The following is a 27,066-nucleotide window of genomic DNA, read 5'->3' on the forward strand; positions in this document are numbered from 1 at the left end:
GTTACAAATAATAACAAATAAATATTTTTATGTTAAGTTATAACATATACAATGATGATTATAAATATTTTAACCCTTGATAAATTTATGTAAGAGACAACTTTTTCGTTTCCTCTTAATATAATTTTTTTTACCTTGATCTTATGTAACAACTCCCATACACGTATGAGATTTAGCATTAATTCCTACAATAATTTTTATCTTAAGCAGTATTATTTAAATAAAAAGTATTTTCGATATAAGTTCATGATCAGTTTTAAAAATTTATTTTCCCGCTCTGAAATCCAAACATTTTAAGTTTTACAACTCGACTATATATTTTATGAAATCGCTTGGCTTGATGTTAGTTGTGATGTTTTCTTACTGTTCGTAATATTATAAATGAAGAAGGGCGTATAAAAATGTACAATCTCCTTACAGTATGAATTTATCTTGTTTTGTTTTTCATTTAAAATAATCACCGTTTATACTTGTTTTAACAATTACAAATTCTACAATCTTAAAATAAGGGTTATAAAACAACGAAAAAATGTGTGCATCCTGAAATAATATCTTTCACCTTATTCTTTATTCATTTTAAAATATAATTAACATAAAAATGTGGTGTACCATATCGTATTTATACCTATATATACTATCACATAAATTTCAATGATGTTAGTTTACGTCTTCGTAAAGTTTAGGTTTAAAAATTTCATAAAATTATCTTTACGCAAAACTAAAAATGTTTTAATCTTTTAAGAACACAGGAAAACTCTTTATAATGTGACATACCATAATACCTAGGTATCAGATCGTGTTCCATTGACACTGGAGATTTTCATTAACATTTTTATAAAAAACTTCAAGATTTATATTTCGAGCATGTCACACTATATTTCATATTTATATTTCAAGAATATCAAAATGTAGAGTAGAAAGTAATTTTAATATGAATTTTAACTAATTTTAACATAAATATATAAATTTAAAAACTTAATACAAATTAAATATAAAATGCTCTATATGCTAAGGTTTAGATCGACTACGAATTATACAATAAAGTAAAACATATAGAAAAATAAAAAATATATAATCACTATTTATTTTGTTTCTGCGACAAATTCGACAGATGCAGAATGAGCACGAGATAGTAATAAGTTGAATACCTCAAAAGGCTGATCAATTTTTTAATTTCATTACATAAGTATAGAATTAATGGTCAATTTTCAAGAAGTAAATTATTTGGTTTCATGAGTTCATTCATAACAAGAACATGACATAAATAGTAGTAGACTTGCAAAATAAATTCAAAGAATAATGTTTACACCACCATCAACACCATCACCTTTTCCCGGTCTTTAACCTATGAAATTGTCAATGTGGCTTCTAAACGGCTCACTCATAAATTTTCATTTCGTTTATTCTAGGTCTCGATTATTCGGTGAGACTCGCTTTAGTCGAACTATCTCGGTTCTAATGAATCTGGTTAATTGAGTTTCTACTATAGTATATGCAATGTAAATATCTTAATATATGTATATATGTGTATATAAATACTAGCAAGATGAATTACATTTTTTAATAGATGATGGTGTACATAGTAAATACATAAATTTGCGCTATATTTTATTTCTTTTATAAATGAGATACATACATTCGGATAAATTATTCCCCAAAATACAAATTTAAATGTGCACGAAACTAATTTCGAGGAAAAGAATCTAAACATGGTTAAATCGTTAGTGTTTAATACGCATATTTCTGCGCATATCAGAATCTCCACGAAACAACAAAACTTTAGAGTTACTAACGATGGAAATTTGAAATTTATTTTTATTTTCTAAATTATCAATGCAAAGTAAGGAATCAAGCTTTATGTTCGTCTATATAAAATCAGCAATTTACACTAACAGAAATTAAGTACTTAAAAACTATAAACAGAAGTTGGATTCTGTTTACAGGAAGAACCTTCTTCTGGAAGAACCTTCCAGCACTATAATTAATAATCGAGTGTCTTATCTGTGTAGCATATTTAAGGTAGTTATTAGAAAAGACAAAATTTAATGTTTTTTATGAAATATAAAAAGTTCGATTCAATATCGAGTGCCTAGACAATATGCTATATTTTTTAAGAACGAAGCACTTCAAAAACTGAACATTTAATTTCTGAGGAATAGAGTTTTAACGCATTTCCATAAATACATTCAATATACATAAATATACGCTAAAATATAATGGAAGAAAATAATTTTTAAGTGCATTGTATAATAGACATTGCATTAGAATTCAATATATCACATTTGAATAAAATTCTTTTCGTGTCATGTCTTCTGAGCAATTTATTTTTTTATTTTTTTATTTTTTTTTTTTAGCAACCTTTTCATATGAAAAGTTAATATTTACTGGAGAAATAGCAAAAAACTTTTTATATTAAGAAAAAAATTATTTTTTATATACGTTCAATAAACTGAAAAACATTTAAATTTTATTAAAATGTAATTATGTTATAATGCAAAACACTCGTACGTTAAAATTATTGAAATTCTACTTTGAATATGATTGAATATGATATAATAAAATATAGTTTATTAAGTGTATTTTATTAGTAATACTGTTATATAGTAATAAATAAAATAAATAAAAAATGTAAATTATTAATTGCATAAAAGAGTAGTATAGAATAATGTTTTGTGCCATATATTATGGTATTCTCAGTTACAAAATATTTAAAAAAGAAAAGATACATACAACCAACGTTGACGTAGGTAAAATTTTTAAATCGTTCTAAATTAAATTTTAAAGAATAATAATTTACTTACCAATCGCAGTACACACGCCCAAGATCCTTGTCAACGTTGACAGATGAGTGCTAGTACTTCTAACGTATGTGGACATGCCGCCAGGTTCTGAAGATACGTTAAAATCCTTCATGTGCGACACCATATGATAAACAATGAATTTATCAATTTGTTATAATATACAATATGAAAAACACTCGTGAGTAAATAGAAAGGAATTTAAAAGCATTTAATTTATAATAAACAACGCGCTATATGATTATCAATTTCAATACGTTATGCATTACATCCATCCTCTTTCGGAGACCACGCACAACTGAAAGCATAAGTCCTTTCAGAGAAAGCTTTTGCTGTCCCCGCGCTGAACTTCACACATGCGCAGTTTGTATTTTATCCGAATTTTTCTCCAGCGCACATACTTCTCAAATTAAATAATGTTTAATATAATATATAAATTTCATATAACCGAAGTATACGGTTTATTAAAATTTATGTTAACACTTTATATGAATATTAAATTAATCAAAATATAAACTTTGTAACCAAATGAAATAACATGGACAATGAACTAAAATAAAGTTTAAAAACAATGTTATTATTTTTGAAGATAAAGTGATTTTTAAATGATGAAATTAAAAATATGAAGTATTATTGAACTTAAAATTTGCACTACATATGACATGTGTATGAAATGTAAATACATTTAAACATATTAATTGTTATATATTTACAATAAGCACGTCCAATACAGATATGTGCATTACAAAAATATATTCACCTGCGCACTTAAGCGTGTGCATCAATCAAATAACACATAGAGCTGAGTGAGGTAGAGATAGTTACAACAATATATTCGCTTCTGAAATAACAGGAGTATTTAAAATATACATTTTTAAAATTGGAACACTAGCTCGTATCATTTTTGATACAGTGTTTAAATATTCTTTTTGTTTATGGTGCAAACACTTTTTACAATTAGAGCACATTTTAATACTGTAATACAATAAGATTTCTTATTATTATATAACAATAAGGATATATTTATATATCATATAAAATGTTACTTTTTATAACACTTAGATTATAAATGTTATCTAAACTTTTAAATCATTAATTTTAGCTCAATTGTCAATAAAAAATAAATAATAGAATTTTTATCGTACATGATTTTTATATCACAAACGCAATCACGAATGTCCGCTTTAAATGTATAAATGGTAATTAACATCCCTTTAGTTATGTCAGCCGCATTTTACCGGATTATTATTTGTGTAAAACAATGAAACACAATTTTAATTAATAAAAATAAAAATAATTTTATAAGATCAATTTTTGTAACTAACATAATTAGTTGTAATTCATAGCAGTTTTGTTTTTGATTGACTTCTTTTTTCTGCTTTTGCTACTCCCAGCATTCTCCGAATCTGTAGTAGGCGCACTTAACTTAGGAGATTGTCCAGGAATTATATGTTTTCCTTGAATTTCTAAACCCTCGTGATTATTATTATTATGAATAGTTTGTACTGATGGAGTAGATCGAGAAATAGGACTTAAAGGTTTCCTGTTACGTGATACTGGTACCGATGATGATGTTACAGATCTAAAATTATAAAAATAATATGAAAGATATTCTTCATAGATAAAAAAAAGTTTAACGCTTTCATCATACCTATTTTTGCTACTCGAAAATCGTGTCGTGTCGAGTGGAGCAAGCTTTATATTTTTTGGCCACACAGCAGGAGAAACAGGAGCATGCCAAGCAGAAATTTTAGCTGAAGTTGAATTTTTTCCCGAATTTTTAAAATAATTAATATTTTTACTTGAGCCTAATACAAAATAATATTCACACATAATGCTAAAAATATTTTTAACATCCCATATGTAATACATAATATTAAAAAAAGGTATGACATGCCTTGAAAGGAAGAATTTTCTAGAGACTGTGCCATAAACTTGATTGGAGTAGTTTTTACGGTAGAAAAGCTTTCTCTGGTTGATAACACATAAGGCACAGGACTAACTACAACCTTTTCATTAAAAACAGTACCAAGTTTATTTCTACTAGTGTGTGGCCTTAAAAGCTTATCTTCCATAATAGATTCATCCTTCTGATTTCTTATTTTGTCATTATTCATAGGATTATCATGTTTTCTATAAGTAGATAAATAATTAACATTCTGCATTTCTGTATTTATTTCATTATTCTACAATACAGTCTATACATACTTCTGAATTTCTTGTGTATATGTTTGACCACTTTCTTTTCTCATAGGTAAGGTATAATCTTCTCTTCCTTTACTATTACTATTTAAAAATCTGCTTTCGAGAGATATTGTTTCCTCAAACCAATTTACCTTTGTACTTTTTGCAGAACTTTTATTACTGTGAATAGTAGCTGTATTTATTTGTAAAACATAATTGAAATCATCATATAATGAATCAATTTCATTTCCTTTATTTGGAAACAGCTTGGATATTACATATTCATAAAGCATATCAAATATTTCATCTTGTGATGTTTTCTGTAATCTTTGCTTAGATGAATTTTTCCTTTTCTACAAATAATATATGTATATAGTCTTTTCAAAGATTGAATTTTTTTTACTAAATAATTTTCTTTCTAGGAACAAAGGAATTTTTAATGACAAGTATTGTTATTTTTAAGTCTATTAGGTTATTTTAATAATATGTAAAATATTCAGTACCTTTAATGAAGTACTATGTTCTGGAAATACCTCCTCATTATTAGAATCAAAATTATTCTTTATCTGATTATAATTTATATTCGAATCTTGATAGATACTTTTAGGTGAAAGAAACACATTCTTCCCAACTATTCTTAAATGAGGTATTTGCATTCTCCATTGTATACATTCTTCCAAAACAGATGTTTGAGTTACTTGATTACCATCTTCATACAATGTACTTTCGATGGCTTCCCACTGTTCAATAGCTTTCTTTGTTGCAATATTTTCAATTTCTGAAGAACAGGATATATCTGTTGCAGTACTATTTTTATCCCAAGTTGATACATTGTCATCAACATCTTTCCGAGTTTTCTTTTTTTGTAAACTTGGTAATTGAAAATAATCACTTGATTTATTTTGATTATCTTGAGAATTATTCACTCTTGGTAAAATTTCAGAAGATTTTATATTTTGTAGTAATCTGTAAAAAATAATGTTTGATATTCTTTCACCATAAATTATATATAAAATAGAAATTTAAAAGTAAAAGTAATTTACAAATTATGTTTATATGTAAATATTTAGGTAAAATGAATAAAATGTTATTACAAAACATACGTGTTGCGTTTAAGTTTCCTTTTATGCATTTCATGCTTCTTAAAACGGCTTCTTTAATCAACTGAAGTTACTTTTAATCATTTATCTAAAAATCTTTTCGTCGTACTTATTACACGAAACCTACACTGACCAGGGTAATTTTATTGATTATTTCCTTAAAAGAAAATGTTTGGTTTAAACCTTTAATTTGAAGCATTCTACCGCCATCATATTATGAATGATTTATTATTTTCTTTGAATAATTAAAAAAACACAACTTTACCATGAGGTAACATCTGATGGATTAAAATTTATGAGTCGTCACACAATTTAGGTATATCTTATTTACTTTCGTATAATATATATTCTAGTTCTAAATCGCGTATTCACTATTGGTCAATAAATGATATGATAAATTTTTCTATAAATTTAGTATAAAAGACATTGTATCGTGTGTTGATATCCTGTTTAGAATTACATAAGTAATTACTTTAAAACGTATAATAATATTATAATGTATAAAATCGAAAATAAAACTAATTTGTAATATTACGCTATTGCATGAACTCGCTTTTAACATAACTGCGTGAAGTTTGCTTCGACGAATGTATTTAGTTAGAAATATCCCGTATGGACCGAGGGTGAAACTTAAATTAACTTATATAATCATGTATAAGATATATCACTTATATGTGTATATTTATTGTTTTCCTTCAGATTATAGACTATCTACAGCTTATGATATATATATAATCTGAAGGAAAACAATAAATATACACATATAAGCGATATATCTTATACATGATTATATATCGCTTATAAATTATTGTAACACGGTGCATTTATGAACTTTTGTAAACTGTTATATATAAATAATAAATCTAAATATAAATAATAATATATTAGTATATAAATAATAATATACGTTATATATAAGTAGTACAGTATAACGTAAAATCGTAAATGATGCAAGTTATAATGTGTGTAGCCGTTCGATTGCGTGGATTATTACAAGACCCTTGTGCTTCCCACCTGTACGTACAGGTAGCCAAGGTCATAAAAGCCCCGTGTTCTACCATGCTTATCGCTGATTGCGAAGCTGTCCCCAAAATGTTACAAATACAGGTTCTAATTAAACAAAAGGGAATTCAACTTTACAACGGAGAAAGCTAGAAAGACTCTTGCTATTTTCGGTTCACTAAACTTTTTTAATCTCTGCAAAGAAGATCTCGTACTCAAGTTCTTAGAATAAACCACTGCATTTAAAAGTATTGAGTGTTTTCAATTCTCGCGCATTTCAGCGAGCAAAGCGACCAGCGCTCCACGACTAACACCAACCCACTCGTCTTATCCCTAAAACTGCAAGGTAAAACATAACAGTAATAATTACTTCTTTTACGTTACATAACCTCTACAAGACCATTTAAATATAGTGTAGAATAGTTGGTGAAACTGTGTAGTGAATGCAGGATAGGAAAAACAACAGTTTGAAGAGTTGTATATAATTTATGACAAAAATTGAAAATACCTTAAATGGAGAAAGATACGTATTTTAATTTTTTAGAATACATGTCAAAAAATACTTGTAGTATATTTATGTTTTATATAATCTGAACATTATTTTGTTGTGTTCTTTTTGAGGATTTTTTCAAGAAAAAGATACGTGGATTGGTGCCCATGTGCTGAACCACCTGCTCGCAGAATTGTGCGAAAATTCAAAAAGACTTCGGTGTTTCTAAACGATCGTTTATTCCAACTTGTACGTTTCGATTACGACAGAAAGAAATAAACGTTTAGGAGTCAAAAATTGAATTGAGAACTCACTTTTCTGCTTTCGATCTTCGGCTCCTGCCCTTTCTTCCTTGTTTAGGATCCCCTTCCTTTGTGCTCTTAATCCAATGATTCAATGGGTCTCGTATTTCTAAGTAGACAGAGTTTCTCCTTCCTACGATCACATAAACATGTTTCGAGATTTGCTAGCCATGAGAAATCAACATGGAAGACAACAATGTTCGTATTCTTGCAAGAGAGATAGAGATGGGTAGAATATATCTGTTTTTGACACATTCATATCAAACATGTGCAGAACGAGAATTTTCTTATCTTCCGTGTTGATTTTTTACGATTCAATTTTCGAACGGTTTTCACTAGGTTTCGGTATATGAAAGCCGAGACCTGTTTACATATATGATCGTGGTCCTTCCGAGAAAAAGGTGCATACTTGCGCGGCAATTGAGAAAAATATAATGCAAGAGAGAAACAGCCAATTTGTAAGAAAGTTTACATGGGCCGGCGAAAATAGGATATTGAGAAATCATGTTGAGAAATTTCGGCTGTCAATTTGTGCGACCTGTAATAGTTAATGTAAACCTGAAATTTTAGGAAAGTTTATGCAAAAGTAATCCTGTGATTATCTTATCTTACCTTCGTAAGATGCCAACAAATATTACTAAGAAATTTGAACTATTAATTTGATGCAATAATAAATAATTTACAGGCATTTATCAAAGTATCTACCTGTATCCCGCGTCACTTTCTCTTCTTATCCGGTTACCTTCCGTCAATAACTGGTCAATGTATTGGGTTGACAACTAAGTGATTGCGGATTTTGTAATTAGGTAGTAATGACAAACAATACAATTACAATAATGACAAACGATACAATTTTCCATTCGCATGTATTAAGTTGTCTCGAAAAATTTTTTCGTTTTGTAAGGAAATAATAGATGCATAACATTCTTTGTTTTATATTATTTTATTAAATGATGTATGGTCCATTCTGTTCTATTGGAATCTAATACAATCAGTCAGTTTAAATTTCGTTCTTCATTTATATCGATTGTTTTTACTCATTTAAATGAGAACCCGCGCTCGTAAGAACTTGGAAAATGGTAACATGGCCACATGTTGAAAATGGTAACAAATCCTCCAGAAATAGACGACGAGTCCGATCTTGTGCTTTATTCGTCTTTTCCTTTCTGCGTTCGCGCTCTACAAGTCTTAATTTGAGAATGATCATTCTATTTTTGTACCATAGACGTGTTCCTTAAAAAAGTAGGCTTATAAACTATGTAATACAAAAGTAATTAATCTAGTGGTTAACTAAACTAATTTAACCTAATTACAAATATGATGTGAAATGGACGTCACGTCGCATAAGGACATGTAGATGCTTGTCTTTACATCACTCTCTTCCGAATGAGTTGTTCGAACTTCAACTCGCATATCTTACTTCTAGGACTCGATGTCATTGACGCTTTTTCAGATTCTTTATTTTCGTTACTTTCTTGGAAGGCGAGTTTTAACCTATCGATGAATATGTTTGTTAATGTTCCATAGTATTTAATTTTAAAAATATAGTTATTTATCCGTTCTATAATTTCGAACCGCCCTTCATAAAGTGCCTCAAAAGGCTTTTCCGTAGCGTCGACTCGAAGAAATACATGTGAGCAAGTATGTAGATTCTAGATGAGGAATATTTTTTATTACTGTGATGTCTAATTGGACTTGCTTTTATCTTTCTTTTTCGATTCAATTTATTTCTATTTCTTCGCTGATAAGGAATTCTCCAGATAGTTTCAGTTTGTACCATAGACCATCTCTGTCACGGATACCTTCAGATCTTCCTTTACGTTGGCTCGAAGTCTCAGCAGCATTGTTGGGAATATTTCTACGTGCACTATTTAGTAAATTTTAGGAAATTGGCTGATGTAATCCAACTGTCTCGTTTGTGATGGATCGGCTTTGTCAGCTTTTTTCTGAAATGCGTATATAAACGGCTTATGGGCCGTTTGTAGAAGCAGTTCTTTGCCACAAAATGCCTGAAAAACTCGAGGTTCTTGTATGGCTAAAAGCTCTCTATCGTATACACTATATCTCGTCCGTGCCTTTTCTAACTTTCTTGCAAAAAGTCTAATGGTTCCCACATATCTTTATTATATTGCTCTAAAATTGCGCCGATGTCGACGTCCGATACATTCGTGTACAACGCCAATTCTTGAATCGCATAAGAGAGATGCCGCGGCGATCTTTAGTTCCTATAAACGTCTTTTCAGATTCATCGTCCCGACAAAAGGAGATAAATATAAAAAATGACAGTTTCATTAAGGACTTAATTACAAAGGTAAAGATGGATCCAATATGGACAATAAAGTATTGCACTGGTGGGTTGAAGAAGCGAAATGCCTATACTAACGGGATTGGAATTATTAGAAACGAAGGAAGAGAATAGAAAGAAAGTGGAATCAGCATTCACAATAGGACAACCATTTTCACTACAGTGACAACAGCAATTCACGAAGAATTAAAAAGGGGCAAAAGCCGAAACAAAGATAAACAAGTCGCGATCCTAACCGATTCAAGAAACACATTAAATACCATAGCACTCAGGTTGAGACAAACAAGAAAAAGAACAAGAAAGAAGGAGGAAAACATCTGGATCGATAAGATCGCCGAGCAACTGATAGAAATAGAGAAGGAAAAAATGAATTGACCCAGAAAAGGGCAAACAAGGAAAAAGAACAGACAGATATAACAGAAAAAAAATTTGCTTGATATGGATATCAACACATGTAGAGATAGAAGGTAATGAAAAGACAGACCAAAAGACGAAAGAGCAAACAAGAGGAGTAGCGGATAACAGCTACAAAATTCAATGAGTATCGACACCAACTAAAAGAAGAATTATGGAAATTAAAAGAACTAGTATGCTTAAACGGATATGCGTAAATGCATAAGGAAACATACTTCCCCATTCTTGCTAATCAGACTAAATTATTTATTTTAATTGTATAGTTTATAAAATGTATATGTATAGTTATATCTATACGCACCGTACCAAGTAAACAAACAAGAAGGGGGTAATGATATATAGCTCCTCGAGGTAGCTGATCGTCACTTGACGGAACTAATTTCCAAAAATACTACAAAGAACGCCGAGAATTGTACAAACTATCAGTCCATTAATTTAATACTGTCCAATTGAACTAAAACTACTCGCACAAGATTAATTCGTCATTTAAAATATCACCTACGATTTGTTTAACAACGAACAGATCACTGTACGCAACAACATTAAAGAATAGAAATTAATTCAGATATAGTTATAGTCGGTATCACTTTATTCGTAAAAATCTCAATAATCCAACTGAAACTATCTTACAACAATGAAATAAAAAATATAAAAATATTTATGTATTAATAATTGTGTCATCGTCGGTACCGTACAAATAACAGGTTTCATGTGTAAGTGCAAGTTTCAAGTGCAAGTGAGGATGGTTCGTGAACAAATTCTAGGCATGTACGAGTACACATTTACGACAGCAGACGAAGAGAAAGGGAAAGGGAGAGAATCGCTTCGAAATTATCGGACAACATCAGTATTCGGGCGGGATTGAACAGATACTTATGACATATGGGTAAAAGTAGCCTGACTCGTCGGTTCTTTTTGACTTGAGAGAGATTGCCCGATATTTTTCTGTGATAACACCCGAAAATAGATTGTCGCTATCTTAATTATTTCCACCATCGCGATAACGCGCGTTATCTAAACACTTGAAGAGCGTAAGAATCGCTTTTAACTTTTGACATGACAGTAATAAAGCGGATTTGGCGAAATACTCAACTAGATTAGGTGGTCACTTGAGGAGGGAAAATCCACAAATAAAAATGCAGCTAGAAACAATAAAAGGGGACAACTGTGATGTATCGAGTAGTTCCTCAACATGCATAAACCTTACAGTCTTCTTAAGCGAGGAATGCGAAGAAAAAAGGATCTTTAGACAAAGCCCTTTTCGACAGTGACAATTTAAAGTCGTGTCACACATATGCACTTCTACACTACTTTCCCTTGAATCATGCCACGAACCAGGGAACCTGGAGAAGGGATTGGTCCTCATGAATTGTCACCGAATTTCATATTTTGTTAAATCAGGAACTATAACGAAGGAATGAAGAGAATCCTCAGAATCACTTTGGCTTCGATACCAACAAAATACACAGCAATCTCCAAATCCATTTAATTCTTATTTTTTCAATAAAAGTTCTAACCTTTATCTCACGCACTTAACAGTTCAATGCTTCAGCATTTTAAAGTGGTTGTCTCCTCCCGCGAACTTTCATCTCTAAATTACGACAACACGTGCCATCTAAGTAGAATATTATTAACCAGCATGAACATAAAATTCCAAGCCTGCTCGAAATCCTAATAGCTGCTAATAGTAAACATACATGTTACACTGTTGCCATTTTCATATGTTCTCGTGAGCGCGGGTTCTAAATGGATAATCCTGTACTTTTGTTCACATAAAAACTAAATAAATATAAATATTTGTTCACATATCTCATAAAGTTATCAGACCAGTAACAGTACAGTTATTAATATTCAATAGTATTAACATTAATGATATACACTCCTCGTCAAAGAGATAGCCCAGGTGTGCTATCTTTAATTTCTCAATGACGCATGTAAAGTTTTTCGTTTGTAACGTATAATATCCAAACATTATGAGCTCAGGATATGCGGCTTGCTGGAAATAATTAAAAATATTATGAGGTTTAGTGTGTAACAAAAAGAAAATCGTTTTATTTTAAGAACGAAATGATAGCACATGTACAATAAGAAAATAATAATCAACATAAATTGTAACTAACAATAATTACTTTTCAAACATATATACTTATTTAATAATGGGTACATTCCCATTTATTTTCTATTACTTCTATTATATTCTGTTTCTGGATATAAATTTGACTTAACGTATCCCATTTGCGTACAATTGCATTTTTTTAAATTCTTGTACGTGTTGATACTACTTCCATTCGCGTATAACGCTGTGAACAAGTTCTGCCCAGCAATTTTCAATAATATTAAGGTCCGTGGAGCATTCAGGCCACGGCAAAATAGATATATTATTTTCGTTAAAATATGATTGTACCAATCTTGATGTGTGTACAGATGCATTATCTTGTTGAAAGATGTAATTAAGTCCAGAAATGCGTTCTGCATGATTATTTATTTGTTCTTTGATTAAATTTATGTATCGGACACTATTCATTCTCCCATCGATAAACTTGATACTTGTCTTACCGAAATAACCGATACCGGTCTAAACCATCACGCTGCCTCCTCCCCTTTTGTCGTCGAATTACTGACATTGTTTTTTTTCTTATGTCATGAAAATAATATTACAACCCATCAGCACCATCCAAGTTGAATCTTTTTTCGTCTGAAAATGGTATTTTTCTCCAATTTTTTTTCCAATGCACTCTTTCTTTTGCAAAGCGTAAACGTTCTACTTTGTGTTTCGTTGTTAATGAAGGTTTCTTTTTCAATTTTAGTCTCTTAATATCTTTGCAGGATAGTAGAACTCGACGAACACTTGAAACACTGGCACTAACATTAGACTTCTCCATTATTTGCTTCGTTGTTAACTGTGAGTTGGAAGCTACACGCAAAATTGCTCGCTTATCACGATCGGATAACGATGACGGCCGACCAGTACTTTTCTTTTTGCCATAATCTTCAACATTTTTTAAGAAATTGTGTATTACTCTACGACTTCTTCTTATTACTTTCGATATTTTTGCTACTGATAACCGCTGTTGTTTTAGTTCAAGAATTTGCTTTTTTTCAGACTCGTTTAATCTTTTTCCGCGTCCCATAGTTACAAATTTATATAATATTGTACTGTAATCTTTACTCGTTGATAGATTATGAACTACTGAGCAATTTCTAAATATATTAACAGAATGTGCTATCATTTCGACCTTAACATTGTAGTATCGTGGACGAGGGGCCTGGGGGGTGTCGTGCGAATTATAAACAAGTAGTTGCTGAGCATGTGCGTGGTGGGACTAAGACAAAAGATATGAGGCTAAGACAAAAGATGAGGGGTTGCTAAGGGACATAAACGAATTAACAGTAGTACGAGTTGAGAAGCCAGAGAGTGCGTTATCGAGATAGTGTTGCTAGCGTTCTTGAGAGAGAGTTGAATCCGTGATGACGAGAGTTACTAATTAATTATCTAGTTGTCCTAATTATAATATGTTGTTGTGATTAGTTCATGTTACATAACCATTGTTTACTGTTTAATCCATATATTGTAAATAAACTAATTATAATAGTTTACGATACTACAGTATGGAACAGCTTTTCTTTATTGTATACAAACATTTACGACATTGTGACTTATTTCCAGCAAAACGCATATCCTGAGCTCATAATGTTTTGATATTTGTACGTTACAGACGAAAAACTTTACATGCATCATTGGGAAATTAAAGACAGCACACCTGAGATATGTTTTTGTCAAGGAGTGTAATTATTAATATAGATTTGTTTACATTTCTTATCACAAAATTTGTACTTTGTTCTGTTAATTTTAATACTTTTATTTTATTATGAAGAATATCAAACAAATTTTAGTAAATAAGATCAGAATCGTTACTATATATTTAATAAATATTAAAGTATTTAACCTGTATAATAAAGGATCTTAACAATTTATTATACAAGTATACTATAAACAGCTAATACATACTTAAATAAAAGAGCTTGTAAAATATGCACTGTCATGTAGGGTTTTGTGTAAGTCTTGCATGTAATGTTGTATGAACTTTTGTACATTTTTCACTTCTTGATTGTATGGGAGATTGAAACTCCAATGATACTCGCTTGGAGCTGTTTTTAAGTGTAATTGGGGATAGACTAGATGGCTCACCATAAGATCGTAATTTTTCAAGCCGTTTTTGTATGGCAACAGATTTTGCTAGTTGATTATTTGTTAAACTCCTTCCTTGGAATTCCTGAGATACATGATCATTAAATTGCTTGTCAGTATTAATATTTTCATTTGATATGTCTTTGTTGAAATTATTTCTCATCATTGATTTCTTTTGTACTTTCTCCGAAATTTCTACCACACAGGTATCTATATACGTACTAATATCCTTTGAAAATATGATTTAAAAATATGATTTAGTAACTTAAGATTATAAAGTTATTAAATTTATCACACCGATATCTTCTAATACTTTTAAAACATTTACCGTTATCGAACATTTTAAATTTTCTAAAGGTTCCTGAAGGTGACTGTCTCGAGGATTATGCGTAAAAATACTTCGTTCTGTGCAATATGCCACTGGTATATTCCATGATGTAGCTCGACGCCATTCTAAATTGCCACAGGCAACAAAAGATCCTATAGTCAAAATTTCTGCATACCCATAAGAAGATATTCCATGCCAAAAGAGTATTGATAAATATGAAGACAGGGAATCCGCATGTGGATATGCTAAATACACAGCTTGAAAATTTTTCATACCCTAACAAATAAATAGAAAAAGTTATCATTGTAAATCGTCAATCTTGCATATATATTTACAATAACTTACATAGGGTTCGTTTCCAATAGAAGCAATAATTCCTACTGTATCAAATTCTCCATAAGCTGGTGTAAAGGTTGGCTTACTTATTTCACATAATGCTGTATATGTTCTCAGACGAAAACTATTATCAGAAATGTTTACTTGGATAAATGATGCATTTCGATTTGCGGTCAATAGCAACTCATTACCTCTATTTCAATAAATATTATTATATTACACTTGATTAGTAATAAAAAATAGTAGAGGAATATAATATAGAAATTAATACCTTTTTGCTGAGGGCATAACATTACAAAGTGATATACAATTTCCTTCTTTTAAAATATCTATAACTTCTTCGCTGGGAGACCAAACTGAAAGAATAGCATTTGTTTCTTCCTCAATTACGCGAATTTTTAAAAGAGGTGTAACATGTCGTGGTAAAGGTAAGCTTTCTTGTAATTGAGATTCTAATTCTTGTCTAAATTTCTCCTGTTTCATATGACAATCATTCTTTAATTGCTCTAGTTCTTGCTCTGAACGAAATCCCTATGACAAATAAAAATATAAATTTGCAAACAGTTATAACACAGAAAACAATTATTGTTGTATTAGTTAATACCTCTTTAAATAATTTGTCGCGATCTTCATTCCATTCAACTGCTGCTAAATCGATACTGTCCGTACTTAAGTTACTTTTGCATTTTCCAGTATGAAAATATTTCTCTGCTTTAGCATAAAATGCTTCTATCATTGACCGACATTCCCTTTCATAGATAATGCTAGCTTTTTCTTCGCATCTAGCATTTCGAAAAACTAGAATCAGGAAATAAAATGGTTTAAAATGATTAGAAAGAGTTGAAAATATTAAAAGCATGCATGCTTATCTTACTAGATTCTCCTGCTGAAGTTTTCTCATGATATAACATTGGATATACCCTCGCAACTATAACTTTAATTTTCCCAATTAAGCCACCATTTGGATAAATGGTCTTTAATTTAGTGCACATTGGTCCTGATGGTACTGTATACCCTAACTTCATATCCCATCTTGCTCTTCTTGTTGAGTTTGTATGTAATTTTAAACATACGTTCTCTCCAATCTAAGAGATAACAATCTTTAATGTATTAAATATTCTTCACTAAAATTTAAACAAACTTTTGAAACTATGTTTACTTCCAAAGGTGAGCATCCTTGATCACAATTTAATAATTCAGATCCATATGTTAATAATTTTGTTCCCTCTTTTATTTTACCAGATGTTATATGTTTCATCATTGCCTGATCAATTGAAGCTTGAATACAATACCATCCATCTGTTAATATCAATTTTTTGGATGATATTTTTAATTGATTTTTGTTTTCGGTATCAGAATCATCACACTACATACAAAAAGAAAGAAAAACCTGAATATTGATCCTTAATAAAAAAAAAGATTCATCTGCACTAAAAAAAATTACTTTATTAATAGAAGACACACATAAAACCATTCTCTTGGTTGCAACATCATCTTTCTCTAATATTTTTCTTAAAGCCGATCTTTGAGATCTATCAATTTCCCTGTCATAACGATATTTCAATTCCATCATTACTCTGGCAGGAGTTAGAACTCTAAAAAGTAACTCTTTTTTATAGTAATTTATATTTTTTAACATGTTCAAATTATAAAAATAATTCAAAGTTCTACCTTGGTAGAATGATATAACCTAGTTTTATTCTATCCATTGATGCTAATTTCCATACAATCCATTTGTAATGATTTTCTACCCATCCAATGGGAAGTAAGTTAGGGTCTACACCTGGACTTGCTAAAAAAGATCTTTTAATTTCTGTTATTCCTACATAACCATTTTCATCCAAAATTAAACAAGCTCCATCTTCCAATTTTATACCATCAATATTATTTTGCACAATATTTTGCCTAAACAGTGTAGACCAAATTTGTAATCCAGTATCTAATGTACAAAATGTCATTTTTGACCAAAATATGTCTCACCCATAAAAATCTGCACAATGAAACTTATACATTGTCGCATTATCAGCTCTTAAATCCAAAATTTCAGGTGGTAATTTTCTGTTAACAAGCTAATAAACAAAGATCAATAATTAAAATTTAATTGTTTAATAAAAAATTATATCTTTTCCTTAAACCTTACCTCTTCATATGTACATAGAGTAGGTTTTTTTCCCTTACTAATTTCTTTCCATGATATACGATTATTGGTATTACTCTTTCTGTGAAAATATAATTTACTGATTGTTGGTTTAGGCTTACTATTTTGCTTCATACTAATTTGTTTATCCTATAAGTATAAATTAAGATATCGTTTTTTAAAGTTTCTTTTAATAATAACATTAATAGTAACAATAAGACATACTATATTGTTTCTTACTTGTTCTAAAGCAGCTTCTAAACGTTTCTCTAATACAGTTACAGATTGATTTATAAAGTCTATCATTAATTGAGAGTCACCAAAATCATTAACGACTGCCGAGTCATACTGATCCTGTTTATCTGTTAAATCTTGCTTCTCTGTTAAACAATTATCTTTTTTATTTATATATTGATTCGAACTTGCATAATTATCATTTAACTTTTCTAAATTATCTATAAATTCATCTGCTTTATTACATAAACATGCCAACTTATCTACTTTATTTTTTGAGGTATTTGTAGTTTCTCTTCTACCTGTACTCCTTCGCTTTTTACGAATAAATTGTCCTCCTATTACTGGACTAGATGGAACATTTTCAGTTTCATCATTTTCTTTAATTTCCTTAGGAGATATTTGTTGCTCCGTGAAATCTAAATCCTTTTCATCAGCTAAAAGTGCAACTGCACTAGCTATTTCATGTGAAATTACATAGTTATCTATTATTTCATCACTTTCCTTGCTTGTTTCAGTAATATTAATCATAATATTATCATTTAATTTAAGTTCAACATCACAATTTAGAGTTCCTTGCATAGATATTGAAGATGTGCTTTGATTTCCTTTTTCTTCATTATTCAATGAGTTTTTATGAGTAGATTTTAAGACTTGAAACTCATTACTAAATCGTAACTTTTTAAACTGACTAGATTTTGCTTTGTTGTTCAAAGATACATTGTCATCTACATCTTTAATTTTTCGCTTTTGCAATGATTTAGGTAATGCAAGAATAGTTTCAAAATCTTTGGAGATTTCTTCTTGAAATATTGCTTTTGCTTTCGATATTGCTTCATCGGTCACATTAATGCATTTACCACTTGCAGTTTGAAATCCAACATCTGGTATTTGCGCATTAAATGTATTAATTTCATTTTCAGCTTTAAATTTTTGTTCAAAGTTGTCACTTTCTTTAAGCTCATTATTAAAAAGTTTCTTTGCTTTTGATAGTGCTTCACTTGTCACATTAATGCGTTGACCACTTGCAGTTTGAAATCCAACATCTGGTATTTGCGCATTAAATGTATTAATTTCATTTTCAGCTTTGAATTTTTGTTCAAAGTTGTCACTTTCTTTAAGCTCATTATTAAAGAGTTTCTTTGCTTTTGATAGTGCTTCACTTGTCACATTAATGCGTTGACCACTTGCAGTTTGAAATCCAACATCTGGTATTTGCGCGTTAAATGTATTAATTTCATTTTCAGCTTTGAATTTTTGTTCAGAGTTATTACTTTCTTTAAGCTCATTATTAAAGAGCACTTTTGCTTTTGATAAAGCTTCCTCAGACACATGGATTGAATTACCACTGGCAGTAGCAAAACCAAATGAGAAACCATCACTTTTATTATTCATATTTATATATATTAAACTTTTAAAATCTGCACGAAAATAAATTTATTAAATAGATTGATATTAAAACAATGTCAACACTGAAAATCATTCGTTTTTACATTTTGAGTGATGATATTTAAGCATTTTTCATAATTACCATCTTCCAGGTATTAAGACGAATTTTGCGATAAACACATGTTGTCAAAGGATGCCATCTGTAGAAGTATCTGACAAATTAAATTTTTTTATGGGGAAAAAGCTATCTACATATTATATTATGAAGTCATATTAATACTATCTGATATTATTTTAACTCTCATAAACTATTAATTGTACCAAATTTTATAAGCTAAAATAAGATAATTCATTTGAGGAAGATAAGTTGTTATTTTGCCAAATAAATTAAAAATATAATTTCAAAAAATATTTATTGCTTGTTAGTAATTTAAGCGAAAATTAGATATATATAAATATATAGAATTATTCGGTTAATATATTTGAAGAAAATTTATATTTTAGAAATTTCTAATTTTCTATGGATATAGTTAAATTAGATTGCATTACATATCAGTATATTATAAACATAACATGTATAAGCTGATATATGTATCATACATCAATATATTGTAAAGAAAATAATTCTCGTAGTTTCTTAATATAGGTAATCAATATTCTAATTTCAAGTTTTCTTTAGCATTTTATGAGGCAATAATTTTGAAATTAATATGAATTATAGATATCATAATGTAATACTAAATTTGTATTTTCTTTCACAAAAAAGATGTTTTTACTTTCCTAAGAAAATAATTATACTGCTATTTTATGCTTTGAATAATCAAATATTAAATTTTATTCTATATTTAAATAAAAATTTTGGCTAAGATCGTGTCTTGGGAAACGTGAACATTGTCAATAATCTATAGAACCGGCAAAACACTGGTTTAACCTCATTACGTTTTTTGTATTAGTGCATGTGATTTTGCGCGGGAGACTAAGATTAATATATTTAATATATTAATCAGTTAATATGAAATTTAAAGCGTATACCGGAATTACATGGTCCGTTTTGGAACTTACGGGCCTTATAGAAGATGAAGATTCTTGCGTTTATTTTGAGAAATTTAAGAAACATGTTGGCTTACATCCATTTCACTTAACGAACTTAAATACCGCGTTAAATGAAATTCTAAGTTCGAATTTGAATTCCTACGATCCTGAGTATGTATATAATTTCCATTAATTGTAATAAGATACATTCTTTATACAAATTTTATTCAACAGTATCTATTTAAATTAAATATAAAAGCAAATATATTTCTTGGTTATGTTTATATTCTCATGCTAGAAATATTTTTTAGTGTATTTTCAAAATTATATTTATTACAGCTTGAAAGGATTTTTATTGGCTTATAAAAACCCTAAATTACTAACACCTTTGGGAGAAATATTTTATGATACATGTTTTATTCATGTTGATACTGAAGCAGACTTTTATATATTTAGACCAGAAGTTGGGTGTACATTGAAAGGTAAAACTATTTTATCATAGCATAGTTCTTAATTTGTCTAGTTGTTATTAATGAACATAGGTTTGTAGGAACAGTGAATAAGAAGGGGCTAGATCACATTGGGATTCTTGTGCATAAAACATTTAATGTATCAATTCCAAAACCAGATGACGAAGAGAATTGGCCAGGTGATAATCTTGAAATTGGGCAAGAAGCGAGATTTGTAATAACGCTTCTTGATTTTAGTAGTAAATTACCATTTATTCGTGGTGTCTTAAATGCAGAGTAAGTATATCTAAATTTTATTTTGTTTAGGCTTTAAATTCTTTTCATTTGTTTTTATACATTCAAAATTTCCTTATTTCAGTGATTATTTACGTGGTTGTAGATTAATGCCAAAAAGCATTAGTAACAAAAGATTATCTTCTGAGAATACTGTTCAAAATAATAATGTTTTGGAAAAAAATGTTAAGCATACTAAAAATCATACATTTTTTGCAACTGATTCTGAAAATACCACTGATGAAGATGTAGCAAAAGTAAAGAAAGAAACTATCCAATGGAAAAAATCAGAAAAGAATTTAAAACATGAAGAGTCAATCACATACAGTGAAAAGAAGAAGAAAGATAAGAAACGTGATAAGGAGTTTAAGGAAATAAATGAATCTAAACCTAAATCAATCAAGGTAGAAACTGTACATGATCATTATACAAATAATCTTTCATTAAATAGTGAATTACTGGAAAATGAAGAATTAGAATCTATTAATTTAAAAAGTAAAGTTAAGAAAAAATCCAGAGTTCAACATTCTCAAAGTTGGATAAATGAAGATAATGATGAAAAGCCTGCACAACATTTACCTAGCGAAATATCAAATAAATCTATTTTAGAATCTAAGGATGATATCATCAAAATTAAGGTCGAACATAATGCAATGATAGGAAATAATATTGAAATTATACCTGAAAGTAAGCCCAAGCTAGAGAGAAAATCTATGAAAAGAAAGAGTTTAGATGATTATGATACTTCCTTAGCTGATTTGAATGCAGATAAATGCATAGTAAGTTCAAGGAGTATGAATAAAAGAAATTCTAAGAAAATAAAAATGGAAGAATCAAATGATAGATACATACATGAAGTAAGCGATGATGCACAAGATTTCCCAAAGAAGCAATTTAAGAAACATAAAGATTCTTTAAAGTTGGAGACCTCTGAAAGTGACCAAGTCTCAATAAAAAAATCTAATATTTTAGATTCTGAAGTTGTGTTTCAAAATATAAAAATTAAGAAAGAGAAAAATATTAGTGGATCTGAAAACACCCAAGACGAAGATTATGTAGAAATAAATAAAATGTCAGAACAGGATCCCGACTTAAACACATCTAGTTCTACTCATGGTGTAGAAGAAGATAAAAATAATGCTATTAAAAAGAAACGGAGAAAACATTCGAAGAAAGTTATTATTGATACGAGCACAATAAAAGTAGAACCAGAATTTGAAGACGTAATTAAAATAGAATATGGATTTGAAGAAACTGCAATTAAAGTGGAAAATTCTAATAATATTGATGATATAAATGAAGACGTTTATTCAGAACAAGATGTAAAAGCAACGATTAGTTCACCTAGGAAAAAACATAGTCTCAACTTGAGTGATGATACTAATAGAAGTAACACAAAACGTTCGAAAAAGGAAGAAGTAGATAAAGAGATACACAGCAGAAAAGTAAAAACAGAGAAATTTGTAGTAATTGATGTATCGGATATTGACAACAATGATGCTAATCTTCAAAATACTGAAAAAAAGAAAAAACATAGTAAGCGATCATTACATAAACAACTAAATAAATCTAGGGAATTTGAATCAGGTAATGAGTCTGAGTTTGACTTTAGGAATGTTAAAATTAAAACTGAGAGGTTATCAGATAGTTAGGAAGATTAGAAAATACATATATAATTACTAAAAATTAAACTGTAACACATAATTTCATTTTATCTTTCTTTTATAAAAAAGACATACTTAAAGTCACATATACGTACATAAAAAACGTTATAATAAACATACAATATGACATATATACAAGAATATATAATATGTATATATATGAATTTTATTTTGCTATGCTAGCAATGACCATATTGAACATATTTTGTACATGTTACTGATAGATTATTTTCTTATTCCACGAATTTTAAACTGTATACTTCATATTGTCGTCCTTTTCTTATATGAGTAAATTTCATTTATTTATAATGTATCATGTTGCAATAAGACTTTATGGCTGAACAAATATATCATTATTTTGCCATATATCATATTTTGGAAAATTGGAGTACAAATGTAATTTGTAAATGATATGATGATAAAATTATTTTACATATATAATTTGACATACATATGTAAAACTTTTTCCATTGTAAATCATAAGAATGTAAAATTACAAAACTACTTTAAATAAATACGTGAATAGATTTCTGTAGTATATACCTTACAGGTTTAAAAGAATGTGCAAAGAGTGAATATTATAACAGTGAATATTAAGAAATATAAAAATATGTTTATTAGTACATGCAGATTTATTATTTTATATCACAATTATTGCAAATTTTAATTCTTGTTGCGTACTAAATTCTGGGAGATATCAGGGAATTGAATTTTAATCTCAAAGTAATCACCAGCTTATAAAAAAATATAACCATAACTTTGTTGTTAGAAAATATTAATGTAATTTATACACGTATGATGCTCTGTTCCTTCATAAAATATATAAAAAATTAGGATAACAAATTTATTATAAAATAGAAAGTTCGCGAAATAAATAACTAATAAAATTATTAGTATCTTCATACTTACGGAGTTCAATGCAAGTTGTGTTTCAGCATTTTTCTTGTACGTTATATTATATGATGATAGAAATACATATAAATTAGACACTTTTATGCAATGTCCATACTTTATTTTTTAAATGAGTCGTTTAAACATACTGGTAATTTAATTGTTTGAACTTTTCTTTATTTCTCACTTATATCAAGGAATTCTTGTAAAAGCAGTAATCTGTTTATTTCGGAAAATTTACAATGAAAAATTTTATATAAAAACAATTACAACTTTCAAGCATTTTCCTACGCTTAATGGTGTGATCAAATATTTTGTCCTTACATATTAACATTTATTTTTAAAGTACCATTTATACTATATTGTTTGATATATATTTATTTACATATACACGCTTTATGTACATTATTCTTATATAACATACGTAAATTATTGTTTTTATTCGATCGGTTCACCTAGCTGCATCGTGAAATAATTTCATCAGTTTCATCTTTCGGCATAAGAATATTCTTATCTTCCTGGTTTTTGCACAAAAATATAAGAAACAGTATGACCAATATTTACGTCAAAAAATTACGTCGAAATGTTTATAAAAAATGTAAATCAAGTTCACAATCAAATTCTGAAAGAAAAATATAATTGAAAAAGAAGCTCATAGGAATGAGGTTTGTTCAAAGGAAGATTTTAACATCTACTTTTATAATAAAATTGTAGTATGGAACAATGTACGGTCGAAATACATTCAAGAGCATTACAGAATGTGATATTCAAAAATGTTTCTTAACTGTATTTTTATAGTTTTCAGAAATTCATTTTTCATCACCATGTAAGAATAAAAAATAATTAGTTATCTTTAAAAATAAAACTTCACTTATTATAATAAATTAAATATTGAGTTTTGTTTTAATCTTGTAATGCTTGCAAATAGTTGCAGAAAATTTTCAGAAATTCCAGCCAGAAAATTTTAGTATTGTCATAAGATATCGAGTATTTTATATTCAAAATAATTTCATATTGTGTATATCCAAAATAATTCATCACAGTATACGCTGACGAGGTTCTAATCCCTATATACCTGATTCGTACCATTGTTGTATGCCCTCTTAAAACAACATATGGCATGTGAAGAGATTGTGTGTTCACGTCGCAACGTGCACTGCTTGTAGCTGCTGGAACATTCGTTATCATTCTGCGGTTTCTTATAATTTAATTAGGTACGCTTTACGTCATATATCACGCGTTCTGTGAGAATACATATATACACGCAACGTTAATTTGTCGCTAAAACAACGAACAGGAACTTGGACCCTAACGCTTGCTAGCGTTCGTTCCCTGGTGTTCGTCGGAACTACCTAAATTTCATCCGATGCGTTCAATAATTGAAAGATGCTCCGTCGATCTGTATGCAGTGGCACGATAAAACATTTATACTGATTACTGTGAAAAAGATTTCAGATACATGTATGTATGTACAGTATTAACTTAACTGCTCGCCTTACGAAACGGACAGTGTACAATGAATATATTATATACATATAAATATCTATGTAATTGATTCTTGAAGCAATAATCGATGTACGATATCACTGTCTATTGTCTTCTAAATGTCTTCGAAACTATGTAAAACAATTCATTAAATATAAGATGCTTCGTTTGAAGGAAAGACTATCCTATGTGCGATGATTTTATTGTAGATTCAGTCACTCTTATTCTTCTTTTTAATAAAGTTATGTATTTTCTGTATATACTTACTGATACTTATGCAACAAGAAAAGATTTTTACGTTTGTATAGAAATTAATTTAGTTATTTCGTAATAATAAATTGAAAGTATTATTATAGGAAGTACACTTTTAAAAAATTAAACTATCGTGATGTTAAAGTCATAGATTGGTCCTTTATAAACTGCTTAAATAATTTTCTTAATAAATGATTAATAAATGTTCCCCTTTATCTACCATAGTTTCGATGAAGTTTAGAGGATAAGAGCCACCGAATGATCCTGGGTATTACTTTTAATGGAGATGAAGAATAGACGGAAATAAATCGGTGGATTAGGATGAAATACAAATTGAGGTAGGAGACCTAATATAATCGCGCAAAGCTCCTGAGCGAAAAATTCGAAATTGACATCTCTAAACAACTAGTTAATTAACAATAAATTGAACTAAAATATTGAGATAAAAATAACATTCTTACAATATTTAAATCGTATTTAATCTTGTACAAAAACAGCAAACGTTTAATTATAAAATTACGAAAAAAGCCATTTAATGATCTATTTAAGTGATAAAAAAATATTGATTTGATTCTCAGATGGCTATAATTCTATGTACGAATTATTCTGAATTATCCTTGTTTACAATGCTTCATAATCGTTTGAGGACCATAGCTAAAGAAATTCTGGATCAGTCTCTGTTTACTCGTTTTCAAAATGAACGTAGACATTCATTTCAACTTAGTAGTAGATTATAATCGTTCTGTACGTTCGATATTCCATTTTTTTGATCACAGAAATGATATGTCTATAAAACTAAAACGTACAACGATTTGACGCGTTTTCTAAACAGCACCATCTCAGCACCAAGAATATCTATTTTAATTGTTTCAAAACATCAATCGAAAAAGATTTGTAGTGATGTTCGTGCACTAGTTTCCGGATAGTTGAAACATGGACATAGCTGGTGAAGTTTGATCAAGTACTCAAGCACGATGAAAATAAAACAACGAAATGAAAAAATGTCATCTTGATCCTCACTTGATATCATATGTACACACACTTTTAGTTTCTGTAAAACAGTCGGCGTAAGGTATCTTCATTGGACACTTGGAAATATGACTCAATTAAAACGTATGTACTATGGAAGCGGCCAGGGTAAACCAGAAAAGTCCACGGGACCACCTAAACCTGCGTCCGCCTCTAGGAGGCTCATTATCACGGCCATTGCTGCTTCGTCGTTGCCATCAGATGGCACTGGGTTCGGTGATTCGTTAATCGTCGTACCACCGATCATATCCATCATATCTTCGTCTGGTGACGCTCCTAAAACGAGGTGGATATTATGTTATACGCTACGATCATTTAAAATAGTTCGCGCGGTGTTGCTGTACACGCTACTATTGAAATTATAACGCTATGCTAAAAATATGAGTACTATACTGAAGGTTTGATTGCTGGATGTTCGAACCTTTGGAAGATCACTAATGCTAACATCGTTTTACCATTCTTGTTTTCTTTTATCGAAGTTGTTTTAAAATACAAAATAACCCTTAGTGGTGAGATGTATAACGAGGTAAAGTATTCGCAATAAAACTAATTCATTTTGTATGAAATTAAGGATTAAAAATTTCTATTAAATACTACGTTCAATATGAAAATTCTTGAGGTATCAGAACGAACGCCCCTCACCCAATTTCGCTCAGAGAAAACCATTGTTTCGCATTTGAGGATGATCGATCAAATTTTTGATCTCCTTTTCTCTGAGCGACCTGATCTTTTTTTTGGTAAATCCGGCAATTACACTACACA

The 27,066-nt window shown here is 29.4% G+C and overlaps 5 protein-coding genes and 1 long non-coding RNA gene across 24 annotated transcripts in view; 2 read left to right on the forward strand and 4 right to left on the reverse strand.

The window, feature by feature from the left end:
* LOC100645124 overlaps positions 1-3,107 on the reverse strand; it is a 253,887-nt gene extending 250,780 nt beyond the window's left edge. Inside the window, exon 1 of the mRNA XM_048407477.1 lies at positions 2,802-3,107. Coding sequence (XP_048263434.1) covers positions 2,802-2,925 — 124 coding nt within the window. The 5' untranslated portion in view covers positions 2,926-3,107. The remainder of the gene's footprint in view (positions 1-2,801) is intronic.
* A 375-nt stretch (positions 3,108-3,482) lies between these two features.
* Positions 3,483-6,738, reverse strand: LOC100643042. 3 transcript variants are annotated; one of them, XM_012310088.3, is made up of 7 exons: positions 6,348-6,734; positions 6,086-6,239; positions 5,486-5,948; positions 5,007-5,335; positions 4,696-4,931; positions 4,450-4,606; positions 3,483-4,380 (listed from the first exon to the last, which is right to left on the reverse strand). In XM_012310088.3, exons 2-7 carry the CDS (start codon positions 6,112-6,114, stop codon positions 4,128-4,130), a joined length of 1,467 nt encoding a protein of 488 aa, XP_012165478.1. In that variant the 5' UTR covers positions 6,115-6,239; positions 6,348-6,734; the 3' UTR covers positions 3,483-4,127. The 3 variants fall into 3 exon arrangements, with proteins under 3 accessions (XP_012165478.1, XP_012165481.1, XP_048263433.1); XM_012310091.3 differs by having other exon boundaries at positions 4,450-4,552; positions 6,086-6,738; XM_048407476.1 differs by having other exon boundaries at positions 6,086-6,734.
* A 524-nt stretch (positions 6,739-7,262) lies between these two features.
* Positions 7,263-7,876, forward strand: LOC125385430. The gene is made up of 2 exons (XR_007224700.1): positions 7,263-7,430; positions 7,706-7,876. It is a non-coding gene; the product is annotated as an uncharacterized LOC125385430 (long non-coding RNA).
* Positions 7,877-8,800: 924 nt separating this feature from the next.
* LOC100645246 (breast cancer type 2 susceptibility protein homolog) lies at positions 8,801-19,470 on the reverse strand. Of its 3 annotated transcripts, none has more exons than XM_012310092.3 (14): positions 19,351-19,470; positions 17,826-19,240; positions 17,589-17,735; positions 17,429-17,517; positions 17,120-17,353; positions 16,893-17,043; positions 16,608-16,814; positions 16,323-16,533; positions 16,053-16,246; positions 15,720-15,979; positions 15,458-15,641; positions 15,113-15,388; positions 12,725-15,013; positions 8,801-12,591 (listed from the first exon to the last, which is right to left on the reverse strand). In XM_012310092.3, the coding sequence occupies exons 2-13, from the start codon at positions 19,212-19,214 to the stop codon at positions 14,636-14,638; spliced, it is 3,720 nt and encodes a 1,239-aa protein (XP_012165482.2). In that variant the 5' UTR covers positions 19,215-19,240; positions 19,351-19,470; the 3' UTR covers positions 8,801-12,591; positions 12,725-14,635. The 3 variants fall into 3 exon arrangements, with proteins under 3 accessions (XP_012165482.2, XP_012165483.2, XP_048263411.1); XM_012310093.3 differs by having other exon boundaries at positions 17,826-17,965; positions 18,122-19,464; XM_048407454.1 differs by having other exon boundaries at positions 17,826-19,466.
* A 542-nt stretch (positions 19,471-20,012) lies between these two features.
* On the forward strand, positions 20,013-23,270 carry LOC100643241. Of its 2 annotated transcripts, none has more exons than XM_048407475.1 (4): positions 20,013-20,411; positions 20,580-20,722; positions 20,791-20,986; positions 21,090-23,270. In XM_048407475.1, exons 1-4 carry the CDS (start codon positions 20,221-20,223, stop codon positions 22,633-22,635), a joined length of 2,076 nt encoding a protein of 691 aa, XP_048263432.1. In that variant the 5' UTR covers positions 20,013-20,220; the 3' UTR covers positions 22,636-23,270. The 2 variants fall into 2 exon arrangements, with proteins under 2 accessions (XP_048263432.1, XP_003396473.2); XM_003396425.4 differs by having other exon boundaries at positions 20,016-20,411; positions 21,069-23,270.
* A 468-nt stretch (positions 23,271-23,738) lies between these two features.
* The window catches only part of LOC100645374 (protein cycle), a 120,727-nt gene continuing 117,399 nt past the window's right edge, over positions 23,739-27,066 (reverse strand). For 13 of the 14 annotated variants that reach the window (XM_048407459.1, XM_048407457.1, XM_048407461.1 and 10 more), the window contains one exon: positions 23,739-26,580. In XM_048407459.1, the coding sequence (XP_048263416.1) occupies positions 26,396-26,580 (185 nt within the window). In that variant the 3' untranslated portion in view covers positions 23,739-26,395. The remainder of the gene's footprint in view (positions 26,581-27,066) is intronic. The other variant, XM_048407464.1, reaches the window with a different exon arrangement.

This window comes from Bombus terrestris, chromosome 7, assembly GCF_910591885.1.
Source record: "Bombus terrestris chromosome 7, iyBomTerr1.2, whole genome shotgun sequence".
Lineage (NCBI taxonomy): Eukaryota > Metazoa > Arthropoda > Insecta > Hymenoptera > Apidae > Bombus > Bombus terrestris.